The 21,311-nt window shown below is 34.2% G+C and overlaps 2 protein-coding genes across 3 annotated transcripts; both read right to left on the minus strand.

The window, feature by feature from the left end:
• Positions 1 to 2,856: 2,856 nt before the first annotated feature.
• Positions 2,857 to 9,499, minus strand: LOC144850083 (N(6)-adenosine-methyltransferase catalytic subunit METTL3-like). Its single transcript, XM_078707274.1, has 15 exons — positions 8,862 to 9,499; positions 8,062 to 8,267; positions 7,581 to 7,654; positions 7,271 to 7,337; positions 6,875 to 6,945; positions 6,367 to 6,484; positions 5,994 to 6,084; positions 5,811 to 5,890; positions 5,512 to 5,548; positions 5,194 to 5,249; positions 4,993 to 5,097; positions 4,558 to 4,745; positions 4,223 to 4,370; positions 3,622 to 3,800; positions 2,857 to 3,426 (listed from the first exon to the last, which is right to left on the minus strand). Exons 1-15 carry the CDS (start codon positions 9,160 to 9,162, stop codon positions 3,294 to 3,296), a joined length of 1,854 nt encoding a protein of 617 aa, XP_078563400.1. The 5' UTR covers positions 9,163 to 9,499; the 3' UTR covers positions 2,857 to 3,293.
• A 1,160-nt stretch (positions 9,500 to 10,659) lies between these two features.
• LOC144850634 (uncharacterized) lies at positions 10,660 to 19,466 on the minus strand. 2 transcript variants are annotated; one of them, XM_078707972.1, is made up of 12 exons: positions 19,287 to 19,465; positions 18,402 to 18,461; positions 17,780 to 18,272; positions 17,422 to 17,611; positions 17,025 to 17,218; positions 16,525 to 16,697; positions 16,179 to 16,372; positions 15,928 to 16,060; positions 12,885 to 12,953; positions 12,277 to 12,504; positions 11,626 to 11,928; positions 10,660 to 11,446 (listed from the first exon to the last, which is right to left on the minus strand). In XM_078707972.1, exons 1-12 carry the CDS (start codon positions 19,363 to 19,365, stop codon positions 11,412 to 11,414), a joined length of 2,151 nt encoding a protein of 716 aa, XP_078564098.1. In that variant the 5' UTR covers positions 19,366 to 19,465; the 3' UTR covers positions 10,660 to 11,411. The 2 variants fall into 2 exon arrangements, with proteins under 2 accessions (XP_078564098.1, XP_078564099.1); XM_078707973.1 differs by lacking the exon at positions 11,626 to 11,928 and having other exon boundaries at positions 19,287 to 19,466.
• Between the last annotated feature and the right edge of the window lie 1,845 nt (positions 19,467 to 21,311).

A 21,311-nucleotide genomic window follows, 5' to 3' on the forward strand; every position in this document is an offset into this window, starting at 1 on the left:
CAAGGACTAAAACCAATATCGAGTTTCAGTGGGAAGACAAAGGCACAAGGAGACGACGCTGCAAAGACCAGCATCAATGATTTGGCAGTCAAGCCAAAGGTTGAACGTCCTCAGCACAGGATTAAGCCACCAGTTGCACAAAAACCAGCGAAGAAAAGTGTAAAAATGATGGCTTATTCAATCCATGATGGCAATATTGTAAAAGAGGACAAGTTGCATCAGATTAAGCCACCAGTTGCACCAAAACCAGCGAAGAAAAGTGTAAGAATGATGGCTTATTCAATCCATGATGGCAATATTGTAAAAGGGGACAAGTTGCATCAGATTAAGCCACCAGTTGCACCAAAGCCATCAAAGAAAAGTGTAAAAAAGATGGTGCATTCAATCCAAGGTGATGGCAATATTGTAAAAGAGGACAAGTTTCATCAGATTAAGCCACCAGTTGCACCAAAACCAGCGAAGACAAGTGTAAAAAAGATGGTGCATTCAATCCAAGGTGATGACAATATTGTAAACCAGGACAAGTTTCACCAGATTAAGCCACCAGTTGCAAAAAAACCAGCAAAGAAAAATGTAAAAAAGATGGCGCATTCAATCCAAGGTGATGGCAATATTGTAAAAGAGGACAAGTTAAAAAAGCCACCCAAAATAATCGGCTGGGCGAAACTCCTTGGCAACACCAAAACAAGAGGTGCATCTGTGAAAAGTATGACACAGAACTTAATGCAGGTAAATAGACAGGTACTGTACGGACATACAATAATGCCATTTCTTTTTTGTCTGTTATTCACAGGATTTAGTGCATCTCTCACAATCATCATGATTTTTCTCAACTGGTGGCCATATCCTAAAGTTTATTTTTTAATGCCTCATTTTACTGTTTTATGAATTTTATATACATTTTACAAGTAATTTTACATAGTGTATATGTAATTACATTGTTGTGTGGTAAACAATTAACGATTCTTTTCTAAGAACATGGACATTTTTTAGTACTGTAAGCTGCTTTAATTATACCCATATTCATCGTTTAATTTTACAGGCTTCTCATGTTGAAGACATCCCAGTTCCACGAAAATCAACTCGAAATATGGCAGATAGTTTTGTTGATAAAAAGGTTGAAGATATGCCGAATAAGTCAAAACCATCACTTGCTGGTGATGAGAGCGATGATGAGGATGAGATATTTTATGATGCACTTTCAGGTACTTATTACAATCAATCTAATTATTTCTCTTATTTTGACAAGTTTTTTTTAAAACCCTACATGGATGTAATAATGTACAAAATGTCACACAATGTTTGCATTTTACAGACTTGAATGACATTTTTGATGAACCTCAATGCATCAGTGGTTCTGAAGATATTAAGAATCATGTGCAAGATGTAGAAAGCATAAGAAAGGTCAGTGACCTGGATGTCACCACCAAGGCAGCAGCTGCAGCCATTGAAGTCTTCGACAATAACAAGTTCCTTGACGATAGTACCCCAAATGCCGTCGCAGTCGCTACAAAAGTGAAGGATTACATTGGAGAAATTGACAAAAATGCCGTGGATGAGTACATCTCCGGCATTATCTCAACCAGCATGAAGGCTGTCGATGTAACCAACACCTTGATTGACAATACCATCTCTGACATTAATATTGACGACACATTGTCCAACGGCAAGATTGAAAACACTGTCTCTGATGTCGAGATTGTTGACACCCTCTCCGATGGCAAGATTTACAACACCATCCTTGATGTTGAAATTGACGACCCCATCCCTGATGTTGAGATTGACATCAATGCAGTCAGACAGTATGTCGCTGAAATTATTCGCTACAGAAGTTATGTCATCGCCATGGAAGAGGCAGATGAAAAGGAGAGTAAGACTTTCGAAAACGACGTTTCAACCTGCAAGCCAAGCGAAGGTGATTTATTTTATTACATAAAAATAAACATGCATTTTATTATGTTTTTTTAATTAATAATACAAATAGTACTATATTATTAAAAACAAACATTGCATTTATTCCTTACAGACAATTTGGCTGGTGATGTCCCTGCTAACCAGAATTCTACAGATGTACCACAAGCAGGAATTTTCAGGCGGCTTTTCCGCAGACTTAGACGAGGCATCCGTAATATCAGTTGCCACAGAACACTGACAGAGGAAATCCAGGATACTACCGGTGAAGATATCGACAGCACAGATGCCAGTGCCAATGATGCCAGTGCCAATGACGCCAGTGCCAATGACGCCAGTGCCAATGATGCCAGTGCCAATGATGCCAGTGCCAATGACGCCAGTGCCAATGACGCCAGTGCCAATGACGCCAGTGCCAATGATGCCAGTGCCAATGACGTCAGCAATGATGACAGTGATCTTGCAGCGAATGATGAAGAAGTTGACACCATTGATCCTGTTCACAATACTTCACGCCACAGGTTCCTCTCTGCATTGTTATGCTACAAACACTAATCAAGTGCAATATTATACAGAATCAACTAATTATCAATATTACTGCAAAACCATTGAATTTTATAACTATATATTATATTTCATAACCAGAATGATACATATTATGTCTCATATTATATCAAATGCTTACAAATATAAGATTTCAAAGATTTTCAAAATATTGCCTTTGCGTTTATTATTTGCCTTTGTGTTCATTCACATCTGAGACTACGAATTTTACCAGTTAATGCTGATGAGGTTGAATATGACCATGGTGATGATGTGATACACTATACATATTATACATACATACACTATTATATTTATTCAATATCCACTAGAAAAATAGATGATGACGTTGAAACAGAAAATGAATAATAATAAATCTAAAGAACTCAAGAAATACATTAATTTCTCTTTAAAAAAGTTTATTAACATTGGATGTTTTAGCAAATTAATTCATTATTAAAAACAAAATTCATCAAAATTTGAATTATCAAATTAAGCCATACTGACATGATCCAACGAATCATGATTTGCATAATTTATAATGCAATAATTGGAATACACTTAACCGAGATATTTCACTTAAGTCAATAAATATATGGATTTCACTTAAGGGATATTCAGTTAAATATGAATTTTTAATTTAGTATGTGTCCTTTAGATAGTGTGATATGTGTAGGGCTACAGGGCCCTAGGAAGATAGGAGCTCTTTTCCTACCACCAATCCACTACAATAGATGATCTCACTTGCCTTCTCATCCCACCTTGTTAGCAAGGCGCCAATCAAGCTAGGTAGCCAGGCTCAGTAACATTTTTTCATCAACTCTTCAATAAGTCTTCGTTTACCGCTTCATTTCTGCTGGTTTTTTCTCCCTTGGCTTCATACAGTTGCCATCTGGGTAAGCTGCGTTAAAGCGTTCTATAATGTCCGGCTCAACAAGGTTCACGCCATCCAGTTGATTTCCAAGTGTAGTCCTGTTGGAAAAAGCAGTATTAAAATTCCATTAGTAAAACCCCTCCTTTGGGACACCCCTAGGGAATACTTTACAGTGAAACAAATTACAGGAAATATATAAGTGTTGACAAAAGTCAACACCTATTCAGAGAGACAGACCATTATTAAGGCGGCACTCATATTAAGGGGACAATCTGTATAGTGAAACAACATACCAGTTTGGCTGTACATTATGCATTCTCCCGAACAGCTCAATTTTGCGTGTTCCTGGTGAAAGTCGCTCAATCAATCCATATATTTCATCCGGCTTGTGACTTGTCTCTCTCACTTCAGCTACAATGACATCACAATCAAGGCCTCTATTATACCCTGCCGGGTCACCTTTGACCCCAACCTACATGAAGAAATATAACAGATAAAATAGTTTCCATAAAAATAAAACATAAAAGATTTTCTATAGAGTAAACAAATTGTCTTTATGAATGTCAGAACTTGATTATGATTTCTGAATAAATTATAAGGCAGATTCACAATAAGTCTAAAGCTTGGTTTCCACTAGAACGTAACGCAAGGACGTAAACGCAACGCAAGCATTTTAACCAATGACAAGCGAAGTTATAGACAGTTAGCAACCACAAGCGAATAAGCCATCGCTTGTGATTGGTCAATTCACTTGCGTTGCGTTGCGTTACGTCCTTGCGTTGCGTCGCTAGTGGGAACCACGCTTTAATAGGAAATCAAAATAATAAAACTGAATGCAAAAAACAATCTATGTTGACATGAGACTACACTAAGTGTAAATACAGCTTGATTTACCAAACAATGTTCTTTCCCATGATTCAACCAATGACCTGTCCTTCCTGTTCGGATTAACCTCTGAAGCTGGTTGGTTTTTACCCAGATGATTTCATCAACTTGTTTATATCCCCATAATTGTAAACATTCACGTCCAAGTTCCATGGCTCTAAAATAACATTTCAATACTATACATTTTCGTGATAGTCACTGAAATAGATTACAGGCCAAGATTTACACAAACCACATCAAATCATGTGTCTTTAGTACATGGTTATTTAATAGCTGTATCTGCCTTCCTAGCAGGCATGCAATTTTAATATAAATAACAATGTTAAGAACCTACTTATACATACCTTCCTGTAACCCAAAGGAATATGAATCCGTCATCTTGAAGACCAGGTACATTAAGCTTCCGCATCTCATCATCTTGCATGGTTCCATATGGAAGTTCCATGTGTATATCCCACGGAGGATCCGCCATAATGACAGCAAACTTACCAAGTACATCAATATCAAGGGATCGCAAGTCGCACTGGACCCACTACAAATGTAACCAAGGATGATGAGAATGTACAGTAATCATACTTGGGGCATGATTACCAGACACTATATAAGTTATTAGGAAATGATAATTGTATCCTACAGTAATACCAACAACTTTAGATACAGTATATATTATTACTCGAATGAATTGCTACTTTTTTAATGCTATTCGTTTTAAATAACAATTACTGAATAAAATGCAATCACATAGATAAATGAAATCAAATAGATAAATGAAATTCTACCTGAGGTTGTATAAGAGTCATTGTATTATCTCCTCGAAGGCCCTTATTAGGGGCAGAAGCTGTCTTGTCCAATGTGGGTGGGTATTCAATCTCATAATGTACATACTATAACCAGAAGAATTGATGTATTAATTAAAATTCAAACTTTTTCCTACTAAATCCTGAAGGTAATCAATACAGTTTTAACAAAATGACATATACCTTGCAAGTGTCCATATGGAAACATGTGTTTAGAAAGGAGCAATCACCAAGTGATTCTAAAAATAGAAATACTATCTGTTAAATATCAATCCTGTGGTGTTCACAAACATTTATGGAACCAAAATATGATCAAACAATTTGTGCATGGAATAATATTACACGCACGGTACACCTGTGAGCAACTGGAACAAGTCAATTATGAAACATTATGTGATTAGTAAGATATCTTGAATAAGAATATGAACAATTTCTTTATAATTTATTTCTTTTCTATTTGTTTTACAATTTTTATTGATCAACTGAATCCTGTGCACTTACCATCAGTATGCTTGTTAATCAACCGTCGGAAATGAAGCTGTAAAATAATTAAGAAACGTTAAAATATTATTTTAGATAGATTAAATAATTCACTGGAACACACAATTACCATAATTAATAATATAATAATGAAAGTATTTCATAATCTCTGCATGGGCCAGTACAGGCTTATTTAGTTAGTTAGTTTTATCGCTAACTTTGGTGTGTAGGTCACCAGGTAAATAACTAAGCCACTGAAGATCTTGTTTTTTACTTATAATAGTACTGTACTGTTTAAAACATTTTTCTTAAAATCGTACCTTGCTACAACGAACAGTGTTGTTACCAACTCTTTCACAGTCCTGTCGTGTGCCATGAGGACAGAACTCCTGGACAGTGCCTAAAATGTATAATTACCATGAGTTATTAGCAGTTATTGGGAGACTTTGGAGGTCTGTATTGTGAACTGATGGACAAACAAGATCAGATTGATAGATACATACCACTTGCAGATTTAAACTTTTCTGCTAGTGATTGCTCTTTAGCTGTTGGCATGTTGAGCAGATCAAAGATCTCCTTGCCGACTTCATTACTCTACAGAAGAAACATATAAACACATCACAAGAAAGCATACTACTATTGTTTGATAACAAAAAAATTTAGAGAAAGAGAGGACAGACAATGATAGAACCTATGTAGACAGCATGGTACACCCAACTTTAAAATGACTAGTTGTGACTACTACTACCACAACTAAGATCATTCATCGACAGCGTTTACCTGGACTTTTTAGTTCATAAGGTGCATGCAAAAAACCTATTTGCAACTAACGTCCACTGTTTTATTACAAAACAAAAATTGATAATGAACTCCGACCTTTTGCTCTTTGAATGACTTGACTGATAACAAGTTTTTAAGAAAGCTCTCATCATCTTCAACTACTGCTTCTTGACATGTCTTCTTCCCAGAATCCTTTTCAATATCGTTTTCATCCCTGGAAAACATTTATGTGCCAATCATACACATACAATTCCTAAAGAATAAACTTAACTACAAATAAAGCCTTATGTTGAAATAGAAAACTTTTTAGACATCACCTTGCTGTGGTTTATATTAAGCGAAAATATAGCTCTTACGATAATAACGATATTCCATTACAGACCAGCTGCTATATTAATGATTGTAAATTGCACATACAGAGTTTATTTGTTATTTTTGGTCGTAACTTTCTTTTTTTTTAAATATTGTATGTCAATTTGTTGTATGTCAAAGCTCTACATAAATGGTGCCTAATAAAAGAAATAACATTTAAAAAAAAGAGATATTCATTTATGACATGCTTGCTTACAAATTACTTGTTTTCAATTTTAATATCTTAAGATACCTTTCATGCGGTCTTTTCCGTGATCCAGACTTATTCTGTTCATCTTTTTCCTGACTTGTCATTGCTTTTATCTAATCATATAAAATAAAATCAAAAATGGGTAAGATGGGCCAAAGATAGAAGAACATGGTTAACCATATCATAGGATAATTTGTGTACTAGACTTTTTTTCATCCGCGAGACGTTTTTTTTTTCGTACACAAAAATGTTTCAAAAAGTACTATTAAACGATCATTTAATAGTGCGTAATATTGCACGCCATGTGACCCACAATCGTCCAATCAAATGACAGGAATTTATTTAGGTGTTATATAACATCCTCTATGCTAGTTGTACGTGTCTTGGCCTGAACATTACCTATGTAATCTACATTATAATCAGAAACCATCAACATACCTTGCTGTGTTCAACATAGGTGACCAAAAGGTGTACAGTGCCGTCTGTTTCCCGAGTCTCCTTAAATCTTTATAAAATAAATATAGCAAATATGATCAAGAGACCATGTCAAAATCATTCTACTGCAGTTACTGTGTTTTGTTTACTCTTACTCTAACCTGTTTATGTAGTTACTGCAGTAGAATAATTTTGAGAAGATTCCCACTTTCTCTTTTTATTGTTTTGCCATTCACAAATCATCAACCATTCTACTCTCCGCTTTATAATCACAGCCTTTATTACCTATTTGTATTCAGTCTTCAATGCTAACCTTATAAGTTCCTGCGCAGCTAATTTCTGTAATAAACTGTCAATACCAACTTTTGAGACTTCTTCATTCAACTTCTGTGAAAGGATAAATCACAATAAGATTATGTTCAGGGAACATTTTCGCCAGTGTAGCGTAGCAAAAAAGCTATACAAAACAACCTTATTGCTACACATTTCTAAAATTGTGTAGCAAAAAATACAATACAAAACTATGTTTCTCGACTTAAAAATCAGTTTGATTAGCAATATTGCTAAACAAAATTTGTAAATGAAAATTTTCCCTGATGTTGATATACAGTTTGTGGTATGCAACGTATGTCTCTGAAAAAAACTGTTGAGTTTAATCAATATTCTTCGATCATCATGAGCGAGAATAAGATAATAATTAATAAGATTTGATCCAAACCAAGTAACCACAAACAAATCTATTTCAACTTTATATAGAAAGGGTAACCCTTCCAGCTGAACCCACCACTTCTTACCTTACAAAGGAGAGTGTGTATACTAGAAGAATCCATTGGTAAATTTATATCATCACTCCCTAAAGTTTCTAGTAGTAACTGTTCTATTGCTTGGTTAATTATGATATTTTCTGCTGCTTTGTTACTTTTACTGGGTTTTACTTCTGTTGGGTTTTCAGCGTTACCGTCTCCTCCCACAACCAGAGGTTCATCTTGAGTTCCGGACTCTACAAAAGAATATGCACATTGATAATATTCACCTTATCAAAACATTAGATCCATTATAGTCTGATTTATTTACCCAGTTGAGTTGGTTTCAAAGTTATCACTCATTTCGGAGGTTAGAAAACAATCTACCCGCCGTGTCAATAAGTAAGAATGGGCCACTATCTTCTATAATATTGTGGCAATTTAATGTTAGTTTTTAAAAAACTTAATTCTAAGTTGACAATGCTTTAAACAATTGTCTAGTGTTAATGCAACTGTCCAAAGTGGACACTTAAATCATTGTCATTTGCATCGGTCATATGTACAATATGCATAGTTTATTTCTTGATGTGCAGGGTTTAAATGGTGATAAAAATTAATTAATACTTTTGTAATACATTGATTGATGCGACTGATTGCAAGCGTTAGGTCGGCTTTAATAGCAATTACCTAGAGGGATGTCATTTTTAGTAAGTTCTTTTTTTTCGATTTCAGACATGATCAATATCTCAAACCGATAATACTGTAGGGGTAGGCCTACACATAACAAATATTTCTATGTGAAATCAGTGACAAAATATCCACTGGCTCATCGGTTTTAAAAAAAAACTTACGTCCTGATGATGAATCTTGAACTTTGGATGGTTTTGTAGTAGAAACTAAAGTTGGTAAATTAGAGACTCTTTCTTTTCCAATAGCTGCAGTATCTAATGTCGATTGAGGCCTTGGATGAGAATCTAAGCTTTGCTGGTCAACAGGGGTAGGCTGCTGTTGAGAGGGAGAGCTTGAAGAAGATCCACCTCCTCCAGCAGCAAGAGCTAAATTCTGGCGTTCTTTTTTTCGTCTATTTACACGTTCACGGAGGCTTTCTTGACGCCTTTTGACAGCCTGAATGTCACTCCATGTATCTGACATGACTGTAATCTTATTAGATCATCAATGCCTTACAACAATACAATCAATAAGGCTAGGCCCCGAGTCTAGGCCTAAGCTAATTTACTGTCCCCAGCTTGGTTTTGACACCAGGTGTGTGTAGGCCTAATTCTCGGACAAAATAGGTTAGGCTTGGCGGTGAAGCTAGACTAGAGGCCTAGCTTACTTACACTTTATTTAATAAAATGAGTTTAGCCTACTAGACTTTAAGGCAATATTGTTCGTACTATTTATGAACACTTAAATTAATACTTAACTACAGTAACAACAGTTACAAATATAGCTATAATTTTGAGTTTGCACTCTTTATGTGGTGTCCATTTATATATCTGCAGCATGCTTTTGTTGCTTTGATGTTTTTTTTGCTGTTAGTATTTTTTTACCCGGACGTACGTAGCGCCACCATCGGGAGTTTTCATTTTTTACAAATTTCAGTCTTCTTTTTATGTATTTTTAAGTTGAATCGCCGTCTAGAGTAGCTCTTGATTTGATTAACTGTACGGTATTGTCCCCAAAACATGACATGAAAAATGAATAAAATCAAACTTTGAATATGTAGTGTGATCAATTTTGGATCGAACAAATTGTATTCAAACTGATTTTTTTTATTCATCTTTTATTCTTGGTGGGAAAAGTACATTTTATATTTCGAAACAGAAAATAAAACCGTCTAGCTAGTGCCAAGTTCCACATCAAGACAGCACATCTTCGTTCCAAAGCCACCAACAAAAGTTTCTGCATAAAAGTCCAACTCATCATCGGTGATTTATTCAGTTGTTGTGCAAAGGCAAAGCAGCATTTTTACAAATTAAATAAAAAGCAAACAACTTTCTTTTTCTTTCTTTATTATTTATCATCGCAATAAAAAAAAACTTTACAATAAAAGAAATCTTTTAACAGATTACTTGCTAATGTCTGTTATAGTATCCATATCTTATATGGCCAAACCGAGACATCATTTATGCAAATACTGTACATTTTGGCAATAAGAGAGATATGCATTAAACACTGTTAAACATGTCGAATGTCAGCAGGCATTGATCACTTTAAACATGCCAAATGTCATAATGTACCAAGTTTTTCATTTAATGAATTACAAATTGTGCTTGCATGATTTATGCTACGAATTCAAAAAGGGATAAAACTTTGTACCAGAAATAATACTAAATTAGGGCACATCAAATCAAATGTACTGCAACTACTTCATGGAATGGGGATAAATATTCAGATTATGAATAATACTGCAAACATACTTGTTTATTAAATAACAAATCAACTTTGAGAAGAAGGGCTAGAAAAGAATGATTAAGGTCCGGGTATGTGTTAGGGCTGATAAATGTGTAATTGAAGGCTAGAAAGTGTAATGCAAGACTTGAATTGATGCCGATGGTATTAAAGGGTGTACAATAGTTGAAAAGGCTACTCTAATTATCTGGGTAAGCATTTACAATGCAATAAAAGTGTGAACCTTATTTATTCTGTGCGTACTATACTTTCCAAATAATGCAGCAAACAGAGCAAGATGTACTACGAAACATACGTAATAATCATTCCATCACTTTACAACATTATGTGAAACAATTTAATTTACAATTGCATTATAAATCAGGCAAATGTTAAGTACACTACCCTGAATATTAGAAATTTAAACAAAAATTGTTGATCTAGAATATTGAAACTTATGCAAACAAATTACTACAGTCAAACCTGTCACTGGGGACACTCCTTTTCAGGGGACACTCCTTTTCAGGGGACACTCCTTTTCAGGGGACACTTTGATACAAACAAGATGTTTGCTTTAACACTACGGCCATCCCTATTCAGGGGATATCCCCAGCAAAGGGAACTAGGTCCCGATAGGTGTCCACTTAATAAGGATTCTACTGTATTTCCATTATGTAGATTACAAAATTCTTAATTATTTTCAAGTATCCTTTTAATAAGCAGAACAATTGCTTATGTTACATCAAGGTACACATGGAGCTAAAAATAAACTCCAACATTGATTTCCTCTAAAAAAGGAAACTATAAACACAATGCAGATTAGAGTGAAACTCGACATCACTGAATATAAATATTTTTACAAAACAATTACAAATATCTATTTGTATTTACAATTATGTACATTTATCTATTATGTACAAGTTGTATATATATGGCAAAATATTTCTTGTTTATCAATATATTATTTCTTTTTTACATTATGTACAGTTTGTGTATACCTCGTGGAATTAGTGCGTGGTTCCAATCCCAAGTACCTCAGCCACTGTAAAAGTAAAGAAAAAAAACAGAGTTAGTAAAATTGTAAGTAGGTTTATAAAACCACATCCTTAGCTAACATTCATACACTGTTAATATACCAGCAAGCCGCATGCCCTGAAAATAGAAACAGAGGGGGAAAAAAATGATCATTTTTTAAAACAGACTTGAAATTCTATACTGTACCATCGTCTAGCAACTGGCCACAAAATAGGCCAGTGAGATCATCATATTTTCCATCAAATTGTTTAGTAGGGCATGTCAAGTCAGATGTTACACTGATGATGTTGCTGGGGTAGTTCAGCCCTTCAGCCATATCCTTCAGGCCTGTGGTGGTGGTATCATATAGGTCTACTTTATTAGGGCAACTCAAATCTGAGGATACACTCATCAAGTCTGTGGTAGAATTCATTTTCTTGTTCTGCAATTCTCCGGTTATGCCCATCATTCCTTCGTACAATTTTTCATTCTCACAATCACCATTATTGCCTACAATTGGTTTAAAATGGTACTGTATTTAGAATACTAAAATAGCTATGAAATGGGATTTTTCAGAGATTGCCGACGTCGACCCGGTCGCATCCATATGCCGTTAATATAAAGAACACTTTTCATCATGCAACAAAACACAATCTCAATCAACAAATACATCTATAATTCACTGTAAATTCTTGAATATAAGGGTGACATTTCCATCCTATGTAGCAATGGCCTCAAGTGTGACCTTATAATGAAGAATTTACAGGTCCTTAGATGCAGCTAACAATATCACTACACTTCAAATAAACAATTGGGCTTCATACAGCTTATAGCAAAGTACAATACACATGCACACACCTTGATTTATCTGCAATTGGCTCATCAAGCTCTGTTCTTGATCCACGTATAGCTGAGCAGCTTGGAACAATGCTAACTCAAATGGTGACTCAATGCTCTTTGTTTCCGACTGGTTGTTAGAGACAACTCCAGGGCAACTGATTGGCAACTCTGGTTCCTCGTTTGCAAGGCTTGGTGAATCGTTGAGTGAATTATTCAGTAATAAGTTGTTGGCAACTTTGTCAAAACCTGTTCAAGGGGAAAAGAAATCAGAACTTGTAGTTAACACTGGAACACACAGGAACAATTGCCACTGAAACTGGGCATAATTTGAATTCTATTATATTTAGTAAATGCTATTATATTAAGTGAATTCTAAATCTATTTTTTTAATTCAATTTTATTTTATTAGCTACCAATGCCATCAAGGGCAGATATCTGCATTAACAGACAATAACAAAATAAATACATAATAGAAAAAATATAATTATTTACAATTGTTTCTATTATGTATTTATATTGTAGTCTGTTTATACAGATATTTGCCCTTGGTGGATGTTGGTAGGAAATAAAATTGTATTTTAAAGGGGCTTAATATTGATCTTATAATTGAGATTTTAAATACTCACCAATAGAACAGTTCAACGACTGCGTTACTGACGGACGAGAACTAAGCTTATGCGTCTGTCGTTCATTTTCTGTGGATACAAAATGTAACAAGTGAGATTAAAATGTTCACAATCAACAGACAGCAACAAGGGCTGTGGATAATAACAATCACGTCCAGTCTGTGCCGTCAACGTCAAATTCACTTCACTTTCCCCACAACATTTTTTTATAAAAACATGTTTGTTTTCGAATATTATTTGACATGAAATTTTAATTATGCCTTTCCTCCTTCGCCTGGTCTCTATTCTTTGATAAACGCTTGTATAACTATTTACTTAACTTGTGATAAATTAAAGTCAGAGAATATTTTATCTCAAAGATAAATAGTTCTGAAATCGTTAATCATTGCGAGTCCAGTTTCCAGAATTGGGCAAAAGCATGTTTGAAAACAAATATGGTTTAAAATATTACGGTAAGTGTTATCCAAGATATTCAAAAGACAAAATATTGTACTATAATATTAAATAAATATAATACTTCTCTGTTTAAAATTTGTTCATATAATTGGAAGTGTTTTTCATAAAATTGTGGTGAAAGTGGAATTTATAGTGAATTATAAATTTGAATTTTAAAAATTGTATTCAATTAGAAATTAATGACCCAACAGTTGAAAGCAGTCTGAAGTCTGTCAATCCGTCGTGGGAACACCAGGATTCTTCAATCTTCATGATTCTGAAATAAATTGAAAAGTTGTTTGCAGACTTCCAGGCAGCAAGTCCGTACCTTTCCTGGGGGAAAAACGTCATGGGTTAAACAACTTAAACTAATACAAACATATATTGCTAAACGTTTTAATGTTTTTAAAAGTTGCAATAACAATGAAAAACCGGTTTGCAAAAAAGCATTACTAATTTATAATAATAGTGGCTAATAAATGTTATCTGAAGTAGAATGTGTATGGAGACATAGATTAATGGAGAGCCAAGAAATCACTTCCAAATTATCATCTGACAAATCCATTAAGAATTGAGTTTAATCTGGCTCGTACAATAAATTCACCTAAGCCAAACAGCTTATATAGGGTGAACATCATTTTTAGTTGCTTTTTAGACACAGTTTACCACACTGGAAACTGTAAATTTGACTCAATTATTTCTTATCATTTATATTGTAGTTACAATTGGATTTTTACACCTTGCAGGCATAGAATCAAGAATTGAGGTTTGATTTCAAATATAAAAGATTGACGGTACTGTACTCTAGTAACAGTTGCCGATGTACTACCATAAATCCGCAGGAACATGACGAACGTTAACAGCCTTCAAAGCATGTTAACGTGCCAGTGCTGCGCTTACACTGCACAAAGTGTGCAAAAGCGTCCATTTGGTTTTGACATCTGAAGAAAAACAAATTTTGCTGTAAATCTATTGACCCGTCCCACTGGAGAAAAAGGACACCGACCCGGGGAACGGAGCATAAATAATCGGTAACAAAAAATGTTAAGTTTCTAGAAAAGTTCCAACCTGGCACTTGAATAAATTTGTATTCCTATCAAATTTGAACATTCAAACTAAATTATTACAAATAAATACAAATTTATAGTATAATTTTGTAGTATAGTGATTTATTGAGGTACAAACATTTGAAGGTTATAACATTGTGAATCAATGCTGTATAAAAATACTTCACTTCTAGCTGCTATACTATTTGCCAGTTTTAACTTTTCTAGAGACTTTAGGGACTTGTAATTTGAAACTAAAAACTTACTGAAACTTTCAACATTTAAATTCAAATTTGGTTATATTACTAATTCACTTATCTATTAATTACTTTTACTTTTACTAGCCAATTGTTCTCTTAAATTTAATGTTAAATTTCAGTAGATTTTCTTTTTCAAATAGGACAAACAAAAGCTCCCTCAAAATACATTTCAATAAAGAAAAAGCCATTGTATTGTATTCTAGAAAATTCAATATGATCCAAAAAATTGAATTATTTATTTAACTAAATTTGGTACATACAACAGTGGCTTTAACTTGTCATGACATATATAGTATAAACAATGTCTAAAATGCAGTTCAAATCGGAAATCCAGTTTAAATTAAAATTCAACAATTATTTCTGCGACACGGTCCTTTTTTTAACCAAGGCAGTTTACTAACAAGTTTACTAACAGACAGTAAATCTTGAATTATAAATTAATTAATATTTTTAATTGTATTAACGATTTCAGATTTCTACTATGCATTTGAGGCATGGTCATCTTTTTTTAACAAACTTTATGTTATGTTAAAAATCAAAATCTCAGATCACACGAATCTGCTGAATACATAGAAAAATATATTTTAAAACTACGCAGTTCATTTTACATTTATGGCATGCAATCACAATCACCTGAATTTGTTAATTGCATGCTGTATTTATATGCGTGCAATGTATTCAATTAATTACTATATGATATCAATTTGGTACATTGGCACATCATTTTCCAACCAATTGAAATTTGTAATGAACATACAGTTTTTTAAATATATTTTTTATTTGGTAAAGTACATATAAACTCATAAAAATCTCTTTTATTTTGAATAGTTATTAATTCACTTGGTTTTACTTTTTGTTTTTCAATTTCTTGTTAATTGAAATTAATATTTAAGCAACATTTGATAAATTATTTGTTAGATTTTTTGGCTATTTACATGTACCTTACCAAAACATACATTTTAAAGTATTTCAGCAGAAACAGAGAGACCCGTTGATGCTCTTCTTATACAGATTAAATTTAACTTGGTTTGACACTTTTGAATTAAATTTGAAAGTTCCCACCCAAATATATTGATCTGTTTGTAGAATAGTAATTTTATCAATTATAATTGTTTTATAGATTTAAAATAAATTTAGATCATTGAGGCACGCCAGACAAATAGTTTATGCAAAATGTTGTTCCTTTTAGCCAGATTAGCGTCATTAGGTACCAAGGTCTGTTTGGCACCAACAGGTACATCCCCTGGTGACCACAACTCAAACCACAACCAAACAATCAAGTCATAGAAACGATAGTCTTACCTGGAAGCGGTGTATATGTAAAAGAATGCAGCTCACTGCATTTACCCGGCCCACTCGTTACCAACATTACGGTCTCTACGTCATGTTCTACATCCTGGTCTTTATACGGTGGTATGCTGCAAACAATGTGGGTCTAAGCAAAACAAAAACATTTTTATAATACATTGCAACCAAATAATGTGACGGACACACTTAAAATAGAGAAGGCAAAGCCAAGTTCTAATTCTAGTATGGAATAAAACTTTACTTACTCCGTGAAATAATGATTTGTCAATCTTGCAATCGCCTTCCCACATTACCGTTCCATTTGGATGCCTTTCCTGGATTTTTACCTCCGTCGTCTTGTTGATGAAATTTTTGCCAATGATGAACAGATCTTCACCCCCCTTTACTGAACAGCTACTGCAGCTTCTTTTTGTGATTTCTGGGTGTCCCAAAGGTTGGGCTAGAAAAAAAATATTATCATTGATTTAAATGGATGGAACTCAAAATCTTTTTGGGCGTTTAACTATTCTCACTCCTGGTTATTGTGTAAAGTAATATTTCAAGTTACAAGTCAACTAACAAATTATAATATAAAAGAGTCACTTTACTTACTACATGAGATGGACCTGGATGCAACTTGCAGTGTCAAAATGCTGCCGTTGGGTCTGGGAATGTTCACACGGAATACTAATCGAACATTTGTACTCTTCCTCTTGCACCTTGCAAGACCGATTCGCTTTTCCACATCAGCATTCCTCAACTTCAAAATGCCAACACAATCAACACTGCAAAAACAATTTCAAATTAATGTTGAGTTAGATTTTTTATTTTATTCAGCAAAAAGAAGTTTGTTTTTACTGATAATGTGCCCAAGGGCAAGCCACAGATCTATGGGTTTTTGCCATAGTTCAGGTATAAAGCAAATGCCTTGCTTGTCATGCCTGCTTGCCACCAAGATATTCTCTATTCACTTTTGTTTGACCTTCCTTGCTTTATATAGTACAAATCATACTAGGCAAAATAATAGCCTTGATCAGAAGGCCTAGCTGCATGGTTTAACAAACAATACAGCTACCAATTACCTAGCCCAGTCACATGTTTATTGTACTTACAAAATCTCCATTTTGTCATCACTGGGCTCCCATGGAATTTCAATTACCGTTGTGCCGCTGACATCTTCCTCTGTACATGGTGTTGTTGTCCTGCCGTACACCTTACATGCCTGGTAGTAACCATGTGGCTTTACTTTCTGATGATCTGTGCCAACAAACACTTGTAAGGTTACTGGCTGCACACATCCAGTCAGCTAAAAGAAAAAAAATATATTTAGTTCTTTATTTACTGCATTTCCAACATTATAAGCACATTCTGTAACACAATGTTAATACTGTATATCATATGTGGCACCTGTATAAGTTAAGACCATGATAGAGGCATCACATGTGATACATGTTTAACTTTAACATGTATTCTTTGTTTTGTGAAACTTGCTGAATGTATCAATCTTACCTTTAATGATGGGTAATCCAGCTGACTTTCATCTTTTACACAACCTCTGCTTCCCTCTGTTAAGTATCTTGCTCTGTGTTGTTTCTCAGGCTGACATGTGATGCTTAACTCTATTTTATCTTCTTTGCTTGGTGGGCAGAAGTTCAAGTTTGGTAACTTCTTCTGCTTTAACTTTGATGGTAATAACAAGCTAATGGGAGATAAAAGAACAAAATGTATGTAAAGTATTAGTGTTCAAACTGTCAAGATGTGCTGAGTTGTCCTATTATTCATTTCTACTAACTGTATTTAAAATGCTGTACACTTGTTATAAGTTTATTTACTAATATCGATTAATTCAATATAATATATTAATTACTTTTTGGTTTCTTGCGCGTTTTCATTTGATGCAGATAACTTTGCAGCTAGGCTGGCTACAATGGAGGCTGCTTTCGAATCCTCTCTGAACCCAGTCTGAGACTGTGTAAAGTTGAACTTTGTTTCAGATTTAGGGCTTATTGTTGGAGACTGCACTCTGGCCTTTTTTGATGGTACAGGTGTCTGCTCAAAAATCTGAAATGGTCGTTTGTTTGTTGGTGAGATTGGGCTGAGAGACTCTCCAAGCATCGACACAATAGACTGCACAGTGTCTTCATCGAGAAGTTCTAGTGCAGGACTGTGAGGAATCGAGTCTGACGACATGTCTGATTCTGTAGTGCTCATCGGCGTTGCAGGATGAAAACTCTCGGGAGAGTTTGATAGTTCATCAAATGATATGTTGCTCTCCTGATAAGGAGAACCAATCGCATTCTGTGGGAACGAATCGATCATAACAGATTCACCCATACCAACTACATCCAGTAATGAAGAATCTAAGTAGAATTGAAAAATATAAAGTCAATTTTTGATTTATAAACTACAGAAAATATTCATTAAAAAAATTATAAATAAGCTACTATCATCAAATAATTCTATTGAACTTTGAAAATTTGTTGACTTACAATTATCCTTTGTGTTAGTCTGTGGGAAAAACCTGTTTTCTTTCATCTTTTCAGTTCCATCTAAATTTTAAAAAAAATGTTTATATTAATAAGTCTTCTTTCTTCCCATTGTCACAATTATTTATCTTTTGTGTTAATATTCCAATAAATGTGCAAAATTATTTTCAAATATTAAAACTGTAATTAATATTAATAACAAATTAATAAATGTTCTTTCGAAGGGGAGACTAGGCCTACTATCTAACTAGCTAGACCTCTACTTAATTTAGAACTGGTGAATCATTGACATTGTCCGGACCAACATTTAAAAAAAGGATTAATCAAACCGACAAACGTGACACCATTTACCTGGCTTTTATTTAGTACTAGGCCTAGAGGCCACAACCTTATATAATAAAAATATCTAGGCCTAGAAATGTTTACAAAACCAGTTAGGCTGAGACACTAGTATCATAGAGATACATATAGCTAGGTACATACAGTAGGGTACAGTATAGGACAGCTGCACAAATACTGTATATTATTTCCACATGCCTCGATGATGCGCGCGATTGCATAGCCACGTGATAAGGACACGCCCTAGGGACGACATTTTACTACTACTCGGAGGTAATCGTATTTATTGAACTACTTTTTTTCAAGCATTAATAACCTTATGTAAAACATCCTAAAATTGTTGAAGAAATAACAAACAATTCACACGATATAATTTACTCAAAATTAGAGCATTCTGTTTAATTCTAAATGAGTTTAATTGACAAAATAAAACTAGTTTATAACTTGCAAATATCAATCCGCCATCATTCGATCCCGTGATCAGATCGATAAGAGACAAACATAAAAATGGCGGCCAACAACAAGGCAAGCCATTTTTTACAAACGCACCTTGACTTGAATACAAGCTTTCAGGTGAATCTAGATAGCTCAAACAATTATTTGAGACTTCAAATAATGAAGCATCCATATTTTCAATCCAGAAGAACGTGATTATCCGAAAATATTCTGTTATCAACTATACGTGCTTCTCTCTTCGACGATCTGTAGACGAATGTGTCGAGGGACGGATTTTCATTGGTTTATTCTCTGCAATTTAGCTTTCGGCCATTTTTATTGGCTGTGTGACATTACATCACCATTCACCAATCAGTGCTTTTCAAATACCCTTTGACGTCATACTACGTTGTAACTAATTATGCATAATAATTAATAATAGGGAAAGTTCCCACAGAGTCCAAAAATAACGTAGGATTATTTAAATAAGCGGTTATTTTCCATTGCGCAATGTAATTTTTGGATCTTCTCTTTTATCCGTTTTGCGTTCCATGAATAAATTAATTTTATTAACATCATATCCGTTTAGGAATCCATGATAAAGGCCTATAGGCTAGGCTACAAATATAGGTTTATCGATACGGACGGGCCTTTATATATCATTATTGTTATACTTTATAGCGTAAATTTATTAGCGTAGGTGGCTAGGTAGGATAAATAATTAGAGTAAGCGCATAGCTATTATTTTGTAAAATACTGGGAAGGGGGGGGGGGGGGGGGTGGTGGTCTTAAAAATCCAATCAACAAGGTATGGTTTAAAGCATGAATACAGAGTAGCCTATCTTAACGGATGAACGCAAACAAGAACGCATATTATTACTGATTGCTTTATGCAATTAATAGAACAAATATTTAAAAAATGTATTTTTATTTTATTTTTTTTGCTGTTCACTGGTTAGGAAAACCGTGGCAGCATGGGCGTAGGTCTGATAAAGTACAATTTTTTTGTAGATATTTTCCTAAACTAAAATTATGTACTTTTTTTTATGTAGGCCTACTACATACGGTATCCGGTTTTTCATTTGAATTGGAAACATGCCATTTGATCATTACCACGATCTGTTCCGTGCGGATTGAGTTTTTTTCTAGATGTTCGCATCTGTCACTCCCATCTCCCCCAGAATTTGGCACTGTCTGGTTCATGCTCTAGTTTTCAGGGTATTATTGTCACAGCACAACAACAGTGATCCTTTTTCCGTAACATGGCTTTAGGGCTTTATGGAACTGAGCCAGCAAAAAAAAAAGAAAAGAAAGAAAGAAAAACGAAATGGAAAAACACCATGACCGAATCAATTTGTTAATTAAAATACGATTCTGCTAGGATAGCGAGGGGGTGTGGGGTGGGCCATGAAACGGCATTGACATGATTTACGACTACTAAATGAAGAATAACGTGAACGAACGACGAAAATTTAAGAAAATAAAGTTTCAAACAAATGAATATATTGTTATTGACAGAGGCCTAGACCAAATGAGGCCGATCTAGACTGGTCACAGTTGAACACCCTCTTTCTGTTATTGAGAAGACAAGGGGTGACTGTTGGAAAGTTAGAAAGTTTTCCTAAATATACGGGTTAAACTGCAGTTTTGTACCGGTGATGTAAACAGTTTTTAGCTAAAAGTAGTCAATTCTTTTTGAGAATGATGAGATGAGTGAATGATTTGTGATGAGAATTCGTATATGATGTAGGAGTAGGCTATAGTTAGCAACGGTTACTATGAACATAATTAATAATACACTAATAAAAATTGGCACTGCAATGTACACAGTACTATTCCATGACATTTACTCAGTAATTTATTCAATGATGGCATTGTAAGCCATTTTCATTGTAATGTTGTATACCTCTTTATTGCTGCTCATTCTTGCGGGAAAATAAAAATAATATAGGTTTGGTGTTTTTTTCACTTGAAATTGGTGAAAATGTATTGGTTTAATATTATAATACGGTCCAGGAAGAACTGTATTCTAAGAGAATCAGAATAATGCTAAATCATATGTAAATATTATTATTATTATTTTAATATTAAAGACTGTTATGGTTTTTGTTGAACTATGGATAACTCACTGATAGTTTT

The sequence above is a fragment of the Antedon bifida genome, chromosome 8 (assembly GCF_963402885.1).
Source record: "Antedon bifida chromosome 8, ecAntBifi1.1, whole genome shotgun sequence".
NCBI classification, from domain to species: domain Eukaryota; kingdom Metazoa; phylum Echinodermata; class Crinoidea; order Comatulida; family Antedonidae; genus Antedon; species Antedon bifida.

Coding starts and splice junctions, on each gene's coding strand:
- LOC144850083 (XM_078707274.1), bottom strand. CDS start 9,162: ATGTCAGATACATGGAGTGACATTCAGGCTGTCAAAAGGCGTCAAGAA. Junction 7,655..8,061: donor TACACACTCTCCTTTGTAAG/GTAAGAAGTGGT, acceptor ATCCTTTCACAG/AAGTTGAATGAAGAAGTCTC. Junction 5,098..5,193: donor TCCATATGGACACTTGCAAG/GTATATGTCATT, acceptor TTCTGGTTATAG/TATGTACATTATGAGATTGA.
- LOC144850634 (XM_078707972.1), bottom strand. CDS start 19,365: ATGGATGCTTCATTATTTGAAGTCTCAAATAATTGTTTGAGCTATCTA. Junction 18,462..19,286: donor AAGCTTGTATTCAAGTCAAG/GTGCGTTTGTAA, acceptor TTTAAAATTTAG/ATGGAACTGAAAAGATGAAA. Junction 18,273..18,401: donor GACTAACACAAAGGATAATT/GTAAGTCAACAA, acceptor AATTCTACTTAG/ATTCTTCATTACTGGATGTA.